The sequence below is a fragment of the Lonchura striata genome, chromosome 7 (assembly GCF_050655825.1).
Source record: "Lonchura striata isolate lonStrDom1 chromosome 7, ASM5065582v1, whole genome shotgun sequence".
Lineage (NCBI taxonomy): Eukaryota > Metazoa > Chordata > Aves > Passeriformes > Estrildidae > Lonchura > Lonchura striata.
The window spans coordinates 10,571,133-10,592,417 of record NC_140709.1 but is presented as its reverse complement, the minus strand read 5'-3'; the positions used below and the strand labels follow the sequence as shown (position 1 = coordinate 10,592,417).

At 37.9% G+C, this 21,285-nt stretch overlaps 1 protein-coding gene across 5 annotated transcripts in view; it reads right to left on the bottom strand.

Moving 5' to 3' along the window:
* MYLK (myosin light chain kinase) overlaps window positions 1-21,285 on the bottom strand; it is a 195,598-nt gene that overhangs the window by 40,864 nt on the left and 133,449 nt on the right. For all 5 annotated transcript variants that reach the window (XM_021526062.4, XM_085584908.1, XM_085584907.1 and 2 more), the window contains 4 exons: window positions 17,960-18,040; window positions 6,848-6,898; window positions 5,129-5,256; window positions 1,537-1,690 (listed from right to left, as the gene is read on the bottom strand). In XM_021526062.4, the coding sequence (XP_021381737.3) occupies window positions 1,537-1,690; window positions 5,129-5,256; window positions 6,848-6,898; window positions 17,960-18,040 (414 nt within the window). The remainder of the gene's footprint in view (window positions 1-1,536; window positions 1,691-5,128; window positions 5,257-6,847; window positions 6,899-17,959; window positions 18,041-21,285) is intronic.

Genomic DNA, 21,285 nt, shown 5'->3' with positions numbered 1-21,285 from the left:
GAGGCTGAGATGTAGCTTTATAAGGTTATAGAATTCAAGGACTTTCAAACCAATTAACTCCAAAGGATATAAACCAGTGACTTATATAATAATGAGTCAAGGCTCACACAGTAACAAGATAATAGGAGTTGCTGGCCTTGTGAAGCTAAAAAAAAAAATCCATCTTGTCCAATAACCTGCTACAATTAGCTGCCTGCAGCAGTTGCCTAGGAAGGAGTGAAAAGGAGGGAAATATAAAGAGCAATTTATCTCCTGCCATTCTTCTAGCTGCGAATCAGTTGGGGTTTTGCAGCCAAAACCTACACCCACACCAATGTATATGTTTATTCAAGAACCAATGGTGTTCATTTTTAACCTAGCTGTACTTCTGACCTGTACAACCCACTGTTGGAAGGGGTAGTACAATTTATCTATGCATCATGGGAAAAATACTGATTCTATTTTCTTCTGTTCTTGAATTCTCTGGCATGTTGCTGGAATCCACTTGATATTTATACTCATTCATCCAATTATCCAGAGGAATTAATTTAAATAATCAGGAAGCCTCTACTGACAACATGTAGAAAAACATGCAATTGAGTCACATTCAGTCTGCTTCAGTGGATATTGTACCTGAAAGTGTGATTGTACTCATTAAACCTCGTATTCTATTCACTGGATTGCTGGAATGAATCTCCAGTCCAGCTTGGGTTAAAGGTATTTTGCCATTGTTTTTACTGGAGTCAGACATTCATCCTTGGCCTCAGAGCCAAATTTCTTGCCTTGCTCACACCCTTGTGGCTGTCAGGGGACCACCTCATGGGATAACCCCTCTGCAGGCCACAGGTAACAGAGCCCAGAAGCAGACCCAGCCCACAGACTAATGTTTTAGCCAAATCACATCTCGGCTTGCAGAACTTCCCTGGATTTCCCTGAAGCTCTTTGCATCCACACCAAGGTGGATTCAATTGGCCCTTTCAGAGCCAGATGTCACAGATCTAGATTTTGGCTGATCCTCACTAGGCTGCAGTTTTATCTGCAAATAAAGTGCAACTGTCTGCATGTCCCTGCAGCCATCCACAGTCTGCTCCAGCAAACCTGATGGCCCGGGAGTGTCACCTGACAAGGCTGTTTGAAGCTTTAAAACACCTGTGGAAAAGCCCACAGATGAAGGGTTCCATATTCAAAACAGAGTGTCTTTATTCACTGCTTTCTGTCCCTGTGAAACCATGGTAGGAATTTAAAATGGAGACATGAACTGATTTTATCTTGTGGGGGGATTTGTTTTTAAGCATGAGTTATTTTTTCTATTTTATACCCTCAATCACCGTGGAATTAGGATTTTTTTCAAATAAACACAGGATAGCCCTAGTGATCTACTGACTTACAGTCCTTATTAAAATATCACTATCCATTTTTTTAATACTAGGTCTGATTTCAGTCTTCTTAATTTAACTGATTCTTTTCTTTAACCTGATGCATGTCATTATGTAAAATGCAAATGTAGACAGATGCTTGAAGAGTAAGTATATTAATAAAATATTAATTTGGACTTACCAACAACTGTAAGGTTGACTTGTGCTTGTCTGCTGCCAAGTTTGTTCTCTACAACTAGGGTGTAACAGCCACAGTGTTCCTGCTTTGTTGATGATATTGTTAGCTTGCTGCTGTTTTCAGCATTCTCAATTTTAATATATTCATTTTCTTGAATCTGCCAAATTAGAAGAAAAATTATGTGATGGATTTCTCTGTATCTGAAAGAGCTCAAAGCACAATACAATGTTATTATGTTGAGTGTTATCTGCAGATAACTCTATTAAAGAAGTATGTGCAGCTGGTAAACTGTGTAATCAACACAAATCACCTAGAAATGCAGTGGAACATTATAATGGCTCCAGTCCTGCAAAGGCCACAGGGAGCCCACTAGGAACAGGAGTGTCACTCTTTAACTTCTCTTTGACAGGCTGAAAGTGCAAACTGTGCAACTGTCAAAAGAACAAAGTTTGGTCTCATATATCTTAGAGAAACCACAGTAGAACATGGGTTTAGCCTTAATTCTTCCTTTTCTTAGTTCTTAGAGGCACAAGGTGCAGATCATCCATAGCTGGGACTTTTTCCCTCTTGTTTTAACCAAGTTTATTCTGTACTTCCACACAAACCAGGGCAGCAGTTTCTTGGGTTTGAACAATTGAAGACAATGTTGCATGAAATGGAGATTCAACACTACAGCTGTATAGAGAGTCATTCAAAGAGCATATTGAGCTTTCCCATAGCATTTTAATTTTCTAAAGAATCAAAAATCCAAATCTCTGCTGAATACCATAGGCATATTATAAACTAGTTTTTAATTGAAACAGAGCTATCATAGCATAAATGGCCAAGGTGGCTTAGATTTTCATCAGCATTAGCTTGAGACATGGCAGTTCTTTAAAAACCTCATCATGCTACACTGCAATTATAGAAGCTGTACACTGTGTTCTTATGAAACAGACAACATAATGTCAATGCCCTTCTTCCTCCCACCACTTCCTTCTTAGATAAGTGACTCTTCCAAACCATTCTCAGAATTTAATTAAAAATGAAGGCTATTTAGCTTGCCTTATCTTGTCCCATATATTCAGAGAAGAAGAAATCAAAAGTTTAAGAACAGGACTTTCCCTGCTCTTTCCTCAACTGAGACAAAACACATGCACTGCTATCTGCCCCAAAGTAACTTTAGAAAGATTTTCCTACAATAACTCAAACAGCAAGTTAGCAAATGGGATTATGTGGAGTTAAACTCTACTGAAAGTTGTTCCACCCTGCCAACATACTTCTGAGATTCTGAAATGTCTTTCATGTTTTGCTTCATTAAAATTAGTCAAAGGCTGATAGTAGAACTAGATCCACATTATTCAGAGAAAGCCCAGACAGGATACAGAGAAAGACTTCAAGAGATGCAGAGAAATCCTTGAAAGGATGCAGAGACAGCCCTGAAAGGATGCAGAGACAGCCCTGAGAGGATGCAGAGACAGCCCTGAGAGGATGCTCAGTGGTTTGCAGTGGTTGTGGGGAACATGGGTTGGACCTTTGAGATCCTGAAAAAAAGTCTCTGGTTGCAGTTAGGAAGCTTCAACAACTGTCAGCATTCAGTGATGGACTCAGCTGATGAAGAGGCTTTCCAGGGCTTTTCCCTCTTTAGCTCAGCAAGTTCCAGAATCCCACCACTGCACTGCCATGGCATACAACAGTATGGGTCACAGATTCACAACATTCCCTTTCTGCAAGCAAAAGATACCATTTTGGAACATCCAAAAGAGATAGAGAGGCCACTGTGGCTCTCCTGCACCTGAGGGCATATGAGGAAGAAACACGGAGAGGAAGATGCAGCAAACAGTGGCAGGGCTGAAATCACAGCTCACCACTTGCTGGATCAGCTCAAATACCAACTACAAATAACTCCCAGTAAATTGTCGTAACACTTGGCTGGTTTTCACTTTCAGGACTGGGAATGGAACAGAGTTGAAATCAACCACAGTTATAGAAAAGGAAGAAATCTAAGTATAAAACAATATGGGGTGAAGTGTAAGTGAAAAATAAAGCAAAATTATGTTGCAGCACAGAACACCATAAGTGGCTCCCCTTTTAAAGTAATAAATGAGAGACTGCTGCCCTCACTTGTCCTCCTACAGTGTTTAGTAACCTTCCTGAACTTATTTTTTCCTTTTGTACCTCATTTACCAGAATGAATAATTTAAAAATTTTTGTCATTTTAATTTATGATTTTGCAATACTTTACTTTGTCTCATAGTGGATAACTAAAGAAGAAAGTATAAAGATGGTAAAAATAGCATTTTACAAAGGAGAAAAATATTTTGAATTGCAGGTTATGGATCTGATATGAGCAATAGGAGCTGCTAATTATCACATATTAGCTGCTGTTATCACATAGATCATGCATATAAAAAAGACCTTAAAATCTAGGTAAATAGGATTGTTGTATTCAACAATCTTATCAATCAAATTAACTTAGAATTCTGCACAAACCAGAAACTCAGTTTTGAGGGGTACATTTTACCTAAATGTTAAGACAGAACTTAGCAAAATCAAACACTCGATGTCACTGAAGCTTCTGAGACCTATTTTTTGTGGAAAGCTGTGGTTAACTCCAGTCTTGAAACTAAAGAAATTTAAGGAAATATAAGAGTTCAGGAAAAAACCCACCCTTTCCCCTAAAGTAAAAGGTTATTTGGAGTTAGCAAGGATGGACTTCTGGAATACCCTTTGCACTAACAAACTGTTTTGAATTCTTTCAATTAAATGCTGACATGTCTGGATTTAGAGTCTAAACTTCCTTCTCGGAGGAGATGTTTTTATTTGTGTTCTATAGAGTGCATAACAAGTTCAGAACGAAATAAACAGAACAGCAGCCACAGTAGATACTTATATTTGCTCTGTCCTAACGTGACACTTCATCTCCCAGTCTGAACCTGCATATTGGGTGATTTGATTTAAAGTGATTTTAAATAGCTTTGTTAAAGCAACTCGCCTTAGACACTGCCTTTATGGACATGTGATATAATTTAAAGATATTCATTCAAGTAGAAGGAACTTTAAACCTAGGGAGTGAGGGCACTGATGGCATGGATTTTTGTTGTGCCCTGTATGGTGATGTTTGTGTTGCAAGACAATTAACTCATGTTTTTTATATGGTATTTTGCCCCTCTGACATAACTTCAGACCCAGCATCAACAAAGAAGAGGTCATTTTCAAATGAGAAAACGTCCCCTGTGACACTTTTCAGATACCTGTCTCTTTCCCATCACTTATCCTTTAACTCATGGTCTAAGACTTTTCACAAAGAAACTATAATTTGTTACAGGAGGGGACAGGCAGCAAAAGGTCTGAACTGTAGCAAGAAAGATTTAGGTTTGGCATTAGGAAAAAATTCTAACCCTATGATTATATAAACACTGCAATAATTAGCTAATGGAGGTTGTGAAATCTTCATCAGTGAAATGTTTTCAGTAGAGGTAAGGAAAACATCTGTAGGAACAAGATAGACTTTGCCAGTTCCTCAGGAAGGGAGATTGAAAAATGGGAGATAATTGGTATTCCTTTCCATCTCTGCTTTTTCAATGATTGTTAAAATAACCAGAAGACAATTTACCTGCTTACGGAATTTCATCCAGGTGCAAGTTATGGGTGCTGTTCCTACCACCTTGGCAAACAATTCCACTGATTCACCTGCACGGACTTTTCTGTCTTCTGGGAACTGAGTAATCTGAGGAGGAGCAGCTGAAGGGAAAAAAGAACATAAATTAAATAACCCTTTAAATGACCCTAAGTTTTCTTAAAATTCAAAACACACCCATTTCTCAGCTCAACTGTTTCAGAGCAGCATTTGAAATCCAGATTAGCAGTTACCTGTGGCTTGCAATGAAAACAATTCCATGGATTTGTTATTCTAGGACAGCAAAGCAATAACAATTTACCCATTCAAAGTTTGCTCATGCAAGACCAAGGTACAGACATCCAAAAGACAAAAAGGTACCAAAGCCTTGGTACCTACCACCAATTCCAAATATACAGTTTATGAAATTTTGTTGTGGGTTTTTCAGAAAATCTTCTTTTTCTTTTGAACTTTTTATTTTTGAAAAATGGCTTCAGCTACCTTCTTATCAACGTGGATGTGCTGAGAGGGTCTGCAAACCTGCTCCCTGATGTCATCAAGAGAATTCAGATAATTTAAGACTCAAGATCTACCTATGAGGATTCTGGCTTCGGTAGCCAGATAAACATAATGTGGCACGAAAACATCACGAGAGACAAGGAAGGAAACTGATGTCTTTCTCCATCACATTAAATTTTGCCATGAGCAATGATGGATCTTTTTGTTTGTGTATCACAGTGCTTCTTTTAAACCTTGCAGTCCCATTCATTCCCCTCTGTTCATTCCTCCTCCTGTTCCCTCTCACTGCCTGAGTATCAATAGATGGCAGAACATCTCCTGCTAACAGTGCTCCTTCCTGGCTCTCAGCTGTGCTGCTGAGTGTCAGACCCCTGGTAGCTGCTAAACACAGAGGCCAGAAATATCATAGGCTGGACAACTCCAGGGTGAAACCTATACTGTTGCTTATAAAAGCAGCATGATAAAAAAATTATTCTTGTGTGTGTATTGAAGGGGGCAGACTTGAGGACATATTGACAGACACAGTAAGAGGCATTCTCTAATATTACAATCACTTCACTGCCAAATGTAACATTCTTTACAAAGCACAGGGCTACTGGGCATGAGAAAAGTACTTTCTTTTCCTTTTCAAAGTAATTAAAACAAAGTGGGTTCCCTGCACTCTAGACTTGACCTTTTAAAAGTGTTTTTCTTTTGTAAATATCTGAAGGAATCTAGGCTGAGGTGTGTATCTGGCATAGAAAGCAGCTTGAACAGTTTAAAAGTCTGGTGAAGTTTTAAGACACTGAAAAGAGGCTCCTATAGAGGAAATTTCCTTTTAAGTTTAAATATAGATAGCTTTGCCTCAGAGACTGCAAATACACAAACAGGTTATCATAATGCCAGTGATGAGTAGTAGTAGAATCTATCACCTTCTCTGTAGTAGCTACTCAGAGGATTCTGTGGTACACAGAAAAATTTCTTTCACAGAAAGACAAGTTTTGTTGTGGATGTGTAAAAGAGCATACGTTACACACTACTGACTTTTTTAGGATCTTGCTAAAGTCCATCTGAGAGTAACTTCTTTGGATGCTCATAATTCCATTCTTAGTACAGTGTAAACAAGTTGGACTTACCTACCATTTAATCACATATGCAAACCAACTTGGTAGGCAAACAGCTGCACTGGTAAATGTGGGTGACACATGCAAAAATTACCTGCTTTTGGAGGAGTCTTTGGAGCTGGTTTCTTCTTCACTGTTGCTTCACCTAGTTAGAAACAAACAAACAACAAACCATGTGAATGCAAAGGTGAGCTTTGCAAGGTACCACGCTAACCACAAACATCCATAGCAAGGCTTTGTTGGAACTTGAAAGTATAACATGCTCTTCCAGGATATTAAACTAAATAATTAAAAATATTTTTAAAAACCACTTTTATTATCCTGGGTGATCCTCAGAATATTCACAGTTGAAGCTGAAACTTATGAAACAGTCAAAGAAATCTTCTACACTGCTCCTACAATCTATCATCATACATTCCTTATAGCAGTTTAACAGATGAAAACACTGGGCTAAGACCCATCTCACACTGAATTTCTCCTCAGATTTCCAGCATAATCAATGCTGAAGGATCTCAGTTAAAAGTAGAGTAGTTAATACCACATGCTGTTTCTCATACCACTCATGAGCTTGCAAAGAAACAGCATTACACCAAAAGTTAATATTAGCACCACCCCTCTGCCTCATCCTCTTCCTTAAGCAGGGACAACTTTTTGCTATCTTCTCAAAAGTAAATGTCATACCTACAAATATATGGCTTAGAACTTGAAATCTGGATCCATACATTTTTGAAAGACAATGTTCTACAAATTGTGCAGGGTAAGTAGAAGAAAAATAGAGAAGACATAGGTAGAAAATTACTATTAACTATTTTTCACAAAACAAGAACTAGAGGCCACCCAATTTAATTAGCAGATAGCAGGCATAAGAGAAACACCATGTGAAATATAACATCTATAATCTAAATTCACAAACATATAATGTTTTACAATACAGAAACGCACATAGGTTCAAAAGGACAAGTTCATAGGAATTTTGTATAGTGGTGGCCATTAAATACAACAGTCTGAATGCCTTCAAACCACTGAATTCCAGAAGTGAAATTCCTTTTACTGCACTCTCTTTTTGCCTGCTATTCTAAGCATCCTGGTCAGAGAAGGGCCTCTGCTATGAAAGAACATTTCTTATTTTCTTATGCTCATCTAGGCAGCATGATTGAAGTAGTCTGGCTTTTAAGATGTTATTGCCTCCAACAGAAGCAGCATGTGCTAAGTGCTTTTGAGTATCTGGCAGACTATACAGAGGTGCCTAGTGATAGTCATAACAGATGCAAAAGTTTTGAATTTTTGGTCCTTTCTTTTCTTTATTTAGTTATTTCAAATTAGAAAGACACTAGCAGCAAAATATCCCCCTGATTTCACTAAACCAATAAAACCAGTTTTTAGATTATAAGCCTTTGGCTGCAGCAAACCACAAGCTATGCATGATACTCTGGAACAATCGTGTGATGCTCCATGAAACTCAGGAGCCATGAGTTGCAAAACCACTGTGGGAGTCTAATGCTATAGCTCAAACAACAGACAGATTGATTTTTAGAGTGACTGGAGATAGCAGGTGATGTGTATAGGATCTGAAAAGACCAAAAACTTTAAAAATATCTAATGGCTTAGCTGTCAACAACAGTGTTTATTCAGTTCATTCTAAAGAAATTTATGCAGTTAATACAGAAAATACCTTCTTTCCATTTTTTAGTAATTCTTCCTAAAAGTATGCTTGGCTTTTATATGCTCTGAATTTATTGATTTTGTAGCAACTAGAAACACAAAAAGAGAGAGAGGAAGGACATTCTCACAGTACTTATGGCTGAGACAAAAAAGAATAGTTGGATATTTCCCAAAGAAGCCTTTCTTTGACAACTGCCATCCCAACAGAACTAATTAAAGGTTTAGATGAGTATTTGTGAGGTGTTTATCCCAGTATTTCTGGACTACCAGTCTGTAAGCAAGGTGTCTGTCCTACCACATCTTCCACAGGGACTTAACCCTCTTTAAACTGAGGCCTTCAAAGAGCACAACTACTCATTAAAGGGACACATTACTTTTTGGGCCACCAACAGAGTGACATGTACCCTGGCTGCTGTGGTGACAGCAAATGTATTTCTTCATCCACTTTCCTGCCCAAGTTGTGCAAGCAAAGGCAGCAAGTGGTGTTTCCAGAGCAGCTTTCCTCTTTGTCATGGTATGGTCACACCCTGAGCTGAAACTCCTATTTCAGGTTGGAGCCATATTATGAGGATGAAATTCTGTATATGATCAGGTGCCAGCTGAAAGGCCTTTAGAGTCTGGCCTCTTATCTGCCCTTAAACATCCCAATTAATGGAAATAACCCATTAGTTACTCATTAGATGCATAACCCCATGTAAACTCACTCAGTTACATGGTTTAGAAACATGTAAACATTTTTGTTTGTGTGCGTGCTGTATTCGACATCAGATTCTCTGCTTTTCTCTAAACTGAAATGAAATAGCTCTTGGGTCTCTTCTCACGGCTGCAATGGATTTTAATACAAGCTACAATGACAGGAATTTGATTGCTTCCACACTTCACTGAGCCTGATATGAACAAAGAGCAAAGATGACGAAGCAAAAGCACCATTTGTCAAGTGCCATCTTAGGTTGCAGATACTGTTGCTATTTTTCAGAAATAAAAAGGAAATTCCTGAATCCAGTATGATTTTCATTCAAAGATCACCTCTTGACTGACATTGTATATTAGCTGCAGTACCTTAGTTCATAGTCAAGGTGCGTGCAGACTGGAACAACTATGCTTAAGCCAGTTTAAAAGACTCTCACCTCAGTGAAGATTTCCATACAGCAAAGCAGAGAATATGAACTCATCACTTCATTCAGCTAGGGAACTGCTTTTTATATGTAGGTACAATTTTCTTAGTTTAAATTTTAGTTTTTACCCACCAGGACATTATATTCACTTAACTGAGGATATACAGACTTTCACTGGACTTCATCAAACCATGCAGATTGCCAAGGGTTGCTGGAAGGTCTGGCTGAATATCCTGTTTTGCAGACACAAATATCCCTGAGCAGAAATGAAAGGCTGAGGCAGGGTGGAAGGGGATGAGTACAAGGACAGGTCTCTGGCTCTCTGTAACTGGCTTCTTTGCCTAATAACACCCCACTGTTCTCAGATCTTCCTTAAAAATACCAGCTCATCTTATGCATCTCTTTCAAATGTAACTTTTTTTTTTTTTTTTTTTTCTCAGAGGCTGCTGGAGACAGTGAAAAAAACTAAAAAGATTACTCAAAGTTGACAAGGTCAAATGATTGTTTTCATTTAAATATTTGAGCCTCTTGGAAATGTTAGTTCAAGTCTTCTTCTGCTGCATTTTTTTTTTTTCTTAAAGATGGTTTGTCCTTCTTTTGGTATTTACATTGAAATGGGCCAATGCTGAAAATCAGCCTGGAAGTAAAAGGACCAATATTTCCCCTTAAATAATCTGCCTTCTAGAAACAACATAAACATTACAAGGCAGGTTTACCTCTTACAGAGCTTGTTTTAGAGTGGGGGGGACATAAAGCAAAATGGGGAAAAAACCCCATCCAGGCTGACAGACTTTTGTTGAGCTCTTCCTTTCCCTGATGGTGCAGTCGTGAGAGCAGATACTCTCAGAAGCCTCCGTCTTTCTTTTCTGCTTCCCTTTTTTGGAATTTTACTAAAAATAGGAATATCCCTCCCCTGAAATGGCTCCCTGCACAACTTGCTTTCATAAAGCATGAAGGGAAAACTCTTAGAATCTGAAAAAAACATCAGTACTCAAGATAGTATTCCCAACCAATCCATAATTCCCACTGTCTTCCCTGAGGGACGTGCCTAAAATTATGTGCAAGTCTTCTGTAGTGATGGATTTCAGTACCTGGTAAACAAGTACAGTTAATACCTAACTCCAGTAGCATAAAGAACAAGACCTATCCCTGCTTCTGTCTGCTTGTGGAACAGACTCAGCTCAGGAGAGAAGAGTTAATGGCATACTTTCATACTACAGGCACATAGAAAACCATTTTCCCCTCATGCAAAACATGTCAGGATTTCATCTTGAACTAAACTTTTTTTTTTCAGCATTTTCAGAGTTCAAGAGAAACTGAAAAAAGAGTCATGTCTGTAATGTGTCAGACACCATGGAAAGAAGAATATTTATGGAAAATTTATGGAAAGCCCAGATTCAAGTATCTGCTCCTTCTTCCCCATCTCACTTGGATCCTTCAGGCTTGTGGGATGTGAGGTGTCTCTCTCTCCCCTGTGTAAATGAATCCCAGTGGAACCTCCTTCAGACCTTTCTGGAGGTAGAAAGATCTGGGTCTGAATCAAAAGTGGCTGTTCTCTGTCAACCTTCACTACTGCCTGCTTTGCCAGAAAGTATGGAATGACTGAGAGCTAGAAGTACAGAAAAAAATGAAACATTCAGCCTTGTGGTCAAAGTAGTCAATTATTCTGTTCTATCATTGCTTCTGTCACAGACTTTGCTGATGGTACAAAAACTCATTACAGATTTTAGCACAGAGAAGATGAAACAGGAAAAAAATGATGGCTACAATTGTAGCAGAAAGTTTATTCATACATTCATGAACCTGTGCTAATTGCTAGAGAGGAAATGACAAACACAATGCACTGAACACACAGTTTTCAGTAGCTTGAAAACTTCATCAAGCTTGTTTAAACAATTTCACTTCATTGCATGTCAGAGAGCAAATTTCTTATAATGTTTCTAAATAACTGTTTAGTATCTAAACACAATAAAACAGAAAGCAACTCTGGTTTAAATTTGATGACAAGCAGAAACTAGAAAACTTAATTCCATGCAAGTCAATTATTTGAGTTTGTGTGCTTCATAGCAGTTTTAAAAGAGTTTATTTTTTTTCATTAAAAACAACTGTCATTTTGTTGCAACATCCCATATTTAGTTTCTAAATCATGCAGAGATTGTCCTGTAATTGAGAAATATACAATCTCTGCCTTCTGAAAACAAAAATAAAACCCAGGAAATACTCACTTTTGCAGTCATTATACAGCTAGGATATACCCGCATACTCAGAGCTTCAACAATATGATCTGGTACACTGAAAATAACTCAGTATTTGAAAACAGCTCAGCTGAAGGAATAAAAAATTCCATAGCAGTTTAGTAGCACCATTCTTGAGCAACTTCTACTATTAAAGCAAATCTGGGCAGTGCAGAAGAGATCCAGTATCAAATAGAGCTCACAAACAACCCAGGCCATGTAAAATGCTCTAAGAACTCTGGTGGGAGCAAGACAGCAAGGTTAGTTTCTTAAATATAAGTTTAATTTTCACCATTTTTATGTGCTGGGAGAACAGCTACAATTAGACACTAAAAGGCTGTGCCCAAGTGTAGGGACAGGAATCAAAGGTAGGTTACTACCCTGCTACCCAGTCTGTTCCATAGGAAAACACTCTCAGGTCATCTGGACATTCAGGAACTTCAAATTATTTCAGTGGGAAAACCTAGGTGCTATATGCTTTCGGACATTAATTAAACTAGTGGATTTAGGTCCCTTTTTTATAGACAAGAAACTTAATGCTTCTATTATATGCCTTAGATGTGCAATTTCTACCCAACGACTTAACTGTAAATTAATGAAGCATGATACCTCTTCAGTTTAAGGCCATATTGCAAACACTGTTCATTTTTCTCTCTAAGACAGTCAATAAACATTTCTGTCCTTCTGTCAACATACAGATATGTAAGATGGACTCCATGAAAACACGTGGAAAACTCTGCTCTGTGCCAATATTAACTCAGAAAATGTCAGTACAATGAGAACTGTAGAGTAACTTGGCAGAGATTCAAAATGCATGCCCAGCACTACAGAAACAGTACTGAACTGGGCACTCAGGAGAAGGGATTTGGACAACAAATTAGTGTTTCTCCATTGCTCATTTTGTACGTACAGTAACAGATTTATTTTTCATCTATAGAAGCAACCAACCTTCAGAGACACCAGGTTAAATCTTGCATTGCCTTTTTACCTCAGCCCAGCTTGGCTGTCAGGCCTTGTGGCACAGCTACTCACCCTTGGAGCCTCCAGTCTCAGGAACAAAGGCAGCACCTTTCATAATTCAGCATTTCAGAGAAATCCTATTTAGGTCTTAAAAACAGCTAATGGCAATTTGATTTACATCAAATACTAAGAGTGGAATTTTCAACTTAGGAAAAAAGATTAATTTTTCCTTGAAAAGTTTGGTTAGAGGCTCCTCTGACAATGTAATTCATATTGTTCCAACACACTAAGTACTTGCACTCACGGTGCAGAAAATGTCCTGGATCTCACAGCAGCCAGGAGCAGAGCAGCACGAGCCTTCTGGGCAAGGAATGGACTGAGGGAACTGCTTTGGACAGCCTCACTAAGAGCATCTCAGACCATCCCAGCCACCAAAGAGGTCAGCAGCAGCCACAGGTCACAGCTGCTACCCAGTGCCCACACTTCTGCAATTAAAAGAACATCTCTGACCAGAACAGTAACTTCTTTAGTAATTGAGTTCTTCCCTTGCCTAGAAAGTGGCAAGTTTTACACTTAGGACAAAACAATCTGTCATGAAATGAAGGTTTTGAAACATTTCTTATTCATCTAAGCTGTGCTTCATATTATTTTCAAAGAACAGAAATCAACAGAATTTGAATATATAATAATATTAATATTATAATATTAATAATAATTTGAAAATATCATTAAATCAGTAAACACTTGAAGTGTTTACTGATTTAATTATATACTAACTAAATTGGACACATCAAGTTTAATGCTTTAATAACATTTTCTTAAAATGGTGCTTGCAGACATGGATTCTCTGACAAGATTGAAAAAAAAATAATAGAACTGCATGCCAATCACTTGGACACTGACTCATAATTTTTCCATGGTTATTAATACTTAGAATTCTCCCTACTCTGGACAAGAATATCTCCCTACTATGGAAAAGAATATATTAACATAATAAGGGGTTCCATTATATTTACTTTAATGGTTTCCATTCCATTCTACTCAGCCTCGCATTCAAGTACCAATAATGTTGAAAATTCAGATCTGGGAAGGTGACAGTGAAACCTTCTGGAGGATTTGATCTGGACGGTTTCAGTTGTGACATTTATTCATAACCATCAGCAAGAGAATGCAGCTACCTGTATTACAGCTGTATTATTATACAGCTACCTAAAAAGGTGTTTGACATAAAATTAAATGTTCTACATAGTAGCATATATAAAAGATTTCTATCAGCAAAATACCAAATACTAAATGCTAAATAACTTGCAGGTGTATAGAAAAAGTTTTTTTCTTTGATATAATTTTATTTTTAACTGAGTAGAAGAACTTACATTTATGCAATTAAACACTATGCTGGGTCAGCCCTTCAATGTATGTGGTCTGGATGTGAGAAGGGTGGATTTAAGAACTATTATTCAGATAAGAGAATCCAGGACATCCTGTCAGGTTTTCATAACAATGATTGTGACAGGTGATAATTGCCATTTCTTAATATTTACTGGAAATAGTCCTACAAAAATTATTGGGCATTTCTTTTCGAACACTTCAATCCAATGCTTAGATTTATGAGCATGATTTTCTAAAGCATTAAAGTATCTTTTTTCTCAGTAGCAATAAGTGGGATACAGTTTCTTCCTACTATAGCAAAGTTATGTTGCATGGCTCAGCCACAGTGAAGTTTAAAAAATAGAATCTAACTGCTGTAATGCTTCTTTTTCATCAGCAAATCATTAAAAAAGCCTTTGAAAAAAGTCCTTTTGGAAAGCTCATGTTTTATGCAAACTATTGTGATGACACTTAAAAAAAAAAAATCTATACTATCTTCAATGCTGCATGCAAACTAATCCTGAGACTGAGGATCGAGAAAGCTGGGTTCTAGACTTGCAAATAAATCTACCTCATCTTGGGCTAATTCCTTGTGGTTTGGTCCTCTGCTTAAGGACAACAAAATACTTGCAAGTGTGGAATAGTAATATTTTTTTTGAAAAAGGAATATTTATTTGTAAACATAAAAATCTTTATTTACTCTTAAAAATCTCATCAGAACTTTGATTTTTCCACAGTCTGTTGCGACAAAAACATTTATTTAATAGGCACTGAAGATTTTGCAAGTGGCTTTGGTAATTGAAATAAGCAATTCCCTTTAAACTTAATTTGAAATAAGTTCTAATTTCAAAGGGAACTGGGTGCCTAAATCCCTTCATGGCAGTTTCAAAGCTTTCTAGAGAAATGTTCAAGTGGTGAGAATTTTTGGCTTAGTGCTTCTGCTACAGGGCAGTGTCAAGCCAGGAGGACCCTTACATTACCCACTGATTGTTCTGCATGGCATGCAGTATGCAGCATGATAAATAATGAAAGGGTCCAATTTTCCACTGCCTCTTTTAGAAGAAACACAACACTATTATTCTAACTCAGTAACTTTTGACATCCACTGAGCAAAGACCCAAGTGACAAAGCCCAAGTCAATGGAGTCAGTAAAGAATGAACCAGTTCCAGAGGTGCCTTCTCTTCTCCCTTTTTTTTCACCCAGATTCAAAGTTGAATCTGTTTCTTATTCTCAGAAACAGTATTATTTACTCTATTTATCCTTAGAGGGTTGCAAAATTATTACTAAATTCTGGTGACACAATACTAATTCTAAGCAAAAGGAAATACATTGTAAGTTTTGTAATTTGCCAGCATGGGAGCAATCTTTCTGCAGTAAACACTGCAAGCATCCATTCAGAAATGTTGTTAATCACTGAGTGACACACAGCTTCCTTCAAGATGTTCTTCTTACTCTACACCAGAATCCAACATGTATTGCATATCAAAGGAAGCAATGCCCCTAATTCTGCTATTGGTTTTCTGTAGCTTACAAACCCCAAGCTTCCAGTAATTAAATAACATTGTCAGAATGAGCAGCCAAATGACCTGAGTCAGCAGCTCAGAGTGAGACAAATTCTACAGGTTAACATACTGACAACATTTACTCTTTTCCACAAAAATAAATGTATTGATCTTTGATTTCAGGAATCTAAAGTTAATTACTTTCCTGAAAGTTTTACTAGAGCAAAAAAAACAAGGATAGCTCGTAATTTATCTGAAGGGAGAAAAGGATGACATAGTTGCTAACCATGCAATTTAACTTGCACTTCTTTACAGAATGTGGAAAATGGGGATCTTTGCCCTGAAAAGTATTTCTAAAAAGTACAGAGAATACATAGTCTCTGAATCCTATATAGTATATACTGCTGTGACTGAATTCATACTCAAAATTCAGAATCTATTAATGAATAATTCTAATCACATTATTAGGAACTTTTGTTCTCTCTTTCTTGGTAACTCAATGTGGCAAAAAAAGACCAGAAAAGATCAGAGTAAAAATACATCTCCTTTTAAAATGAGATACCTTAAGTCACAATTATTCTCTATTACCCTTCTTTTCAAGAAATATACAGTAAACATCTTACTTGTAAAGCCTATTCTATTTCAGGTAAGGAACTTTACAGCCTCTGCATCTGATAAGAATTTCAGTGTAGATTGAACTGTGTAGTCCATTTGATCTGTTTTGTGTATTTTGCCCCTGACAAACATACAAATAAAAACTTATTTCAGAACAAACACTCACATTCCTCAGAGACTCAGATGTTAAAAAACTACCTGTGAAATCTCTGCAGCCAAATCCTTTTAAAATTAAATATGTATTTTTCAAAGCTTTTCTAAAAACTCTTCTAAAGCCCAGTTTCCTAACATTCTCTCTGGTTACCTTGATGTTTACTGTGCAGCAGAAAAGATATGTTAAAGGTATTTTGGAAAAAAAAGAGCTTATGAGAAGTTCAAGAACTTGAACTACTCAAATAATATACCATGTAGAAAAACCATTCTCCATTATTTCAGCCTTCTTTTTCCTTCTTTCTGCAGCCAGAATTGGTAACTTTTGTTTTCCTATCTATTCTAATTTCCACTAAAACCAGAAGCAAAAGAAGCAGGATGTGGATCAGGTCATATATCTCCATATTTAGCCTTAGTTCCCAACTCACACTTTCTCCTGGGAAAGCTGCAATTGATAACACCGCTGGGAGGATCAGAGGAAATGTGTGTGCTGTGTGCATAGAAAGCACATTTCAAAACATTGTTCCGTGGAGATTTCAATGGCTTTAAAAATGTCTTTTCTATCTATGTTCAATAAAAAAATCATTGTTCTCAGTTGTTATTATTTATGGTGCAGAGGTGGAGCATGTCAGTGTGACTCTTCCCACATCCCAAAGAGAAACTGGAGAGAGAGTTATAATGCTCAGCCACAACTCAGAAATAGCTGTAGCCCAGGGCATAGTTTTATGTAAGTCACATTTCCAGAAGCACAATTATTACCCGTGATCACCATAAAACTGCTCTGAGTCCTGCTGAAAGCAGCTGAAAATGTTCTAAGTGGAAGACCAGATTAAAGTCTATTTGTTTTTTATTTTTTGGGAGAGCTGAATAAAACACTCCATGTTTCAATCAAATCACATATTTGCATTTTTTTAGGAACTCACATGGTGGGCATCTTAGATAAATAAAACCCAGTTTTGATTTAAGAGATATTCATAGCCCTTAATTTCATAAGTAGTACTGGTGTTAGGAATTCCTTAACTGACATTACTGTGCTACCTTTAGCCTTCAAAGTTTCCTCTTAACCAAATGCATGTATGCTGAGAAGCAAGCATGGGAATTTATAGCTAATTTATTCTTTCAGAAAGCATTAGAAGCAAGTTAAGCATTTAGGCTTAAAACAAAGAATGCAAAATTTACAAAACCATTCTCCATGGTCATGCCAAAAATGGACATTATTCTACAGGGCATTTCAGTCAAGATGCTTTGCCTACCAATAGTAAAACTTCATATTGTCTACAAAGGACACAGCACAAATTGAAGCAAACTACTTGAGTATTTCTGTGCTCTTTGAGAGGCATCCAAAAATAAATCTGTGTCACAAGTTTATTGCATCATTATGAAAAACAGAGAGTAGAGGGGCAAAGTCTGAACTTGCAGTTTGGGCTCTTCTAATCCCCACATGGCAAAAACTCATTTCACATGACTTAAGTGCAAGGACTAAAGAAACAGCACAGGCTTCTGATACTATGTCTACAAACAGAAGGGAATGACCACAGAATCCCAAAGCACTCTTTTGTTTCCACTGGAAAGAAAGCAAATCAAATCACAGTCACTTACCCTCTGTTGGCAGCACTGGGGGAAGTGTGGTCTTAGGCTTCTTGGTCTTCTTCTCAGTAGGCTTTGAGGTCTTTGAGGCATCTGCAATCAAAACAAATAATAAAATACAAATCCTATTTGAAAATCAATAATGAAAAAGCTGTCTAATAAAAGGTTTATTTTGGATCTTTCTGCAAAGTTAGAGGAAATTGCTATCCTGTAGGCTTTTAAGAAGAATTTTTCTGCACAGTTTGCTGGAGATTTGCTGTCACATTCTGAAAGGAAGAGGAAGCAGAAAGGGAAAAACCCTCTTTGAAAGCAGCTGCACTAAGAACCCAAGCCAAGTAAGCATCTAGACAAGAGGTCCCATCTAAGCTGATAGGTATTTAACTGAATAGATCAAATACAATGTGCACAAAGCTGTTAGGCAGTGCAGAGAAAAGGGACACAAAGCTGTATTGAAACATCATTTCATTCAAAAGAATCTTTTGCCATGTAATTCTTCATTCCGTTGTCTATGTGATCAATTCAGATTAACCCATTTTGAAGAGTAACATTTCATCTGTTTAAATCTTTGCAAGAAGTTATTCTTGGCCATTTGTTTATTCCTAAATAGAAACAGCAAAAGAGACACGACAGGACTGAAATTTGATGGGTTCTACTATTTTCACAATTGCACAGCTCTTATCCAGAAACTGCTCATCACTGCAGGCTACACCAACAGCTAGGACTCAATAAAGCTTCCTTCCATGTGTATCCCACATGAGATATGAATAAAAGGTGCAACTTTTTTTAAGGTTATTACAAGCTGAGCATGATCACAGTGCTGGAGCACCTCTCCTATGAAGACAGGCTGAGAGCTGGGGCAGCTCAGCCTGAAGAGAAGAAGGCTTTGGGGAGACCTTAGAGCTCCTTCCAGTACCTAAACCAGCTCCAAGAGAGCTGGGGAGGGACTTTTCACAAGGATCTGTAGTGCCACATCAAGCAGGAATGGCTTTAAGCTGAAGGAGGGAAAGTTTAGGTTAGATATTAGGAAGAAATTCTTTGTGAGAGTCATAAGGCACTGGCACAGGTTGCCCAAAGAGGTTGTGGGCTTCCCATCCCTGGGGGTGTTCAAGACCAGGCAGGATGGGGCTTTCAGCAACCTGATCTGTGGGAAGTAGTCCCTGGCCATGGTAAGGGTTGGAACAAAATGATCTTTAAGGTCCCTTCCAACACAAACTATTCTAGGATTCTATGACCTGAAATGCCAATCCTAACAAGCTGTGCTTGCTTCATTGTTTGATACTGACATTTATCTTTGGAAGAAAGAGTATGATTATAGATTATGATCTCAGCAGTGGCTGTATCACTTTACAGCTTTCAAAATATTGAGCTTTCAGAGCATTTGTGAGGGAGAGAGCTGTTAGCTACCAGAGAAAAAAATGACATATATGTTATGGACACAGCTATTTTAGTCACCTTCTAGGTGCCAGTGTATGAAAATTCATTGACAGAGGAAGCAAGAATCTCCTAGTAAATAATCCAGAGCAGGAGGTTGTGTTCTGAGAGTTCAGACACTCAGATTCTACAGATTTGCCAACTGAAGTCAAACATTCCTCCAATCTTGAGCCCCTGATGCCAAAAGAAATGTAATGATTATGGTTACTTAGTCTAAGAATCAGCATCTGGGATCCTGACAGGGAACTGAAGGGAGAAATATGAACTCTTATTTTAGATCACAATTCTAATTTAAAAATAACAGTCATCCCCTCTGCCAGCCTCAGACATGGGATATCAAATGGCGTCTTTCCTGAATAGCTGGAGTTTGCTATGGTGCCATTCATCAAAACCTCTTCTCAGCAGCATGCCAGTGCAGGATGCAAAAGGCAGAGGAGGCAGCCAGTATCAAGGTAAGGAATGTGGTCACCCTGGTGCCCAACATGATGTGAGCAGTGAGCTCCTACAGCCGTGGCTGCCACCACCCCAGAAAGCCAGACAGCTGAGGTAATGCCTTTCACATCCCCAGCCCAGCAGCTCCCAGCCTCCCAGGATCGAGGCTTTGCAATCCAAACTCTGCCTGCAGCCTCCTAGAGCATGCATTGTCCAGCAGGAAACTTGAAGTGGGAAATAGGCTAAAGGAAGAGTCAGGAAGAAAAGCAACTACTTGAAGGAGATTAGAAGACAGGAAAAACACATAAGTGACTGAGACATTTAAAAGTTTCTAGGTCAGCTCTACAGAAATACTGTATGCTAAGCTTTTGATGATTTGCTCCTTCAACACTCTGGATCTGTGGTGGTTAAGGTGTTTCGAGGGACTAGATTTTGCTTAAAGCCTATTCTTTGAACTTCAGCACTGATAAAATGTATTACTTTAAATTACAGAACCATAAAAAATAACTTATCAAATATCTAATACAGATTACACTGTGACCATAGTATCACAGAAGGTACAGGTATATTTGTTGCAATCAATATTTAATCAATTTCTTTTCCAGTTACATGAAGGCTGAACTTTAATGTGGAGTTACAGAATCACATTCTTACCTTGTGTCATGTAACTTTAGGAAAAAAAATAAATAGCATTCTTTTCTAGACCTCCTGCCACAAATACCACATCTGCAACACAGCTGTGAAGGTTCAGTACCCAAGTTCTGTTATTAGGCTTCTTGTCTAGTTTTGTGCTCATTTTAGATCACAATGGAAAGCATCAGAGTATTCAAAAATAAGCTCACAAGAAGGCGAGCTGATAAGAAGGACATCTGGTTACTTTTAAGTCTGTGTCACCAAGGCCTTGCCCAATTTTCAAGAATAGAGTTTCATCAGCACAACCATGGCTGAAAACAAGTACCTCAGTCTGTAAATTGTCCATGTTCTAAGACTATGGAACACAAGGGTGGTTGAGCTGCTAATTTATTTTTTCTCACTTACACTCAAAAATCTAATGACCAAACATCTGTGAATGCAAAGAATTGGGGAGTTGTGGTGTGAGAAATGTGCTACACAGTCCTGAGGCAGACTGACACCAGACTCACACAAGGAATTCTCACTGGCTCTCTAAGAATGCACACAGCTCAGAAACAAATCTTACAACTTCAGCTTACTGCTCTAAAAACCTTCTAGAAATACAGCAGGCAGCAGGAGAATACAAATTATTCCACAAAGCATCCAGAGCCCTTGGTTTGGTACTGTCTCTCTGCTCATGTTCCTTTATGGTAGACATTGAATTACCTATTGAGCAAAAAGTGCAGAAGGGAGGGAGTTAAAGTTCTTTGTGTGTGTGTGCGTGTAAGTAGCTTCTAAAGGTCATTCTTGGGAAATAAGTGGAAATAGGTGGGAGTTCTTAGGAAGGGTTTTCTTGTACCCAG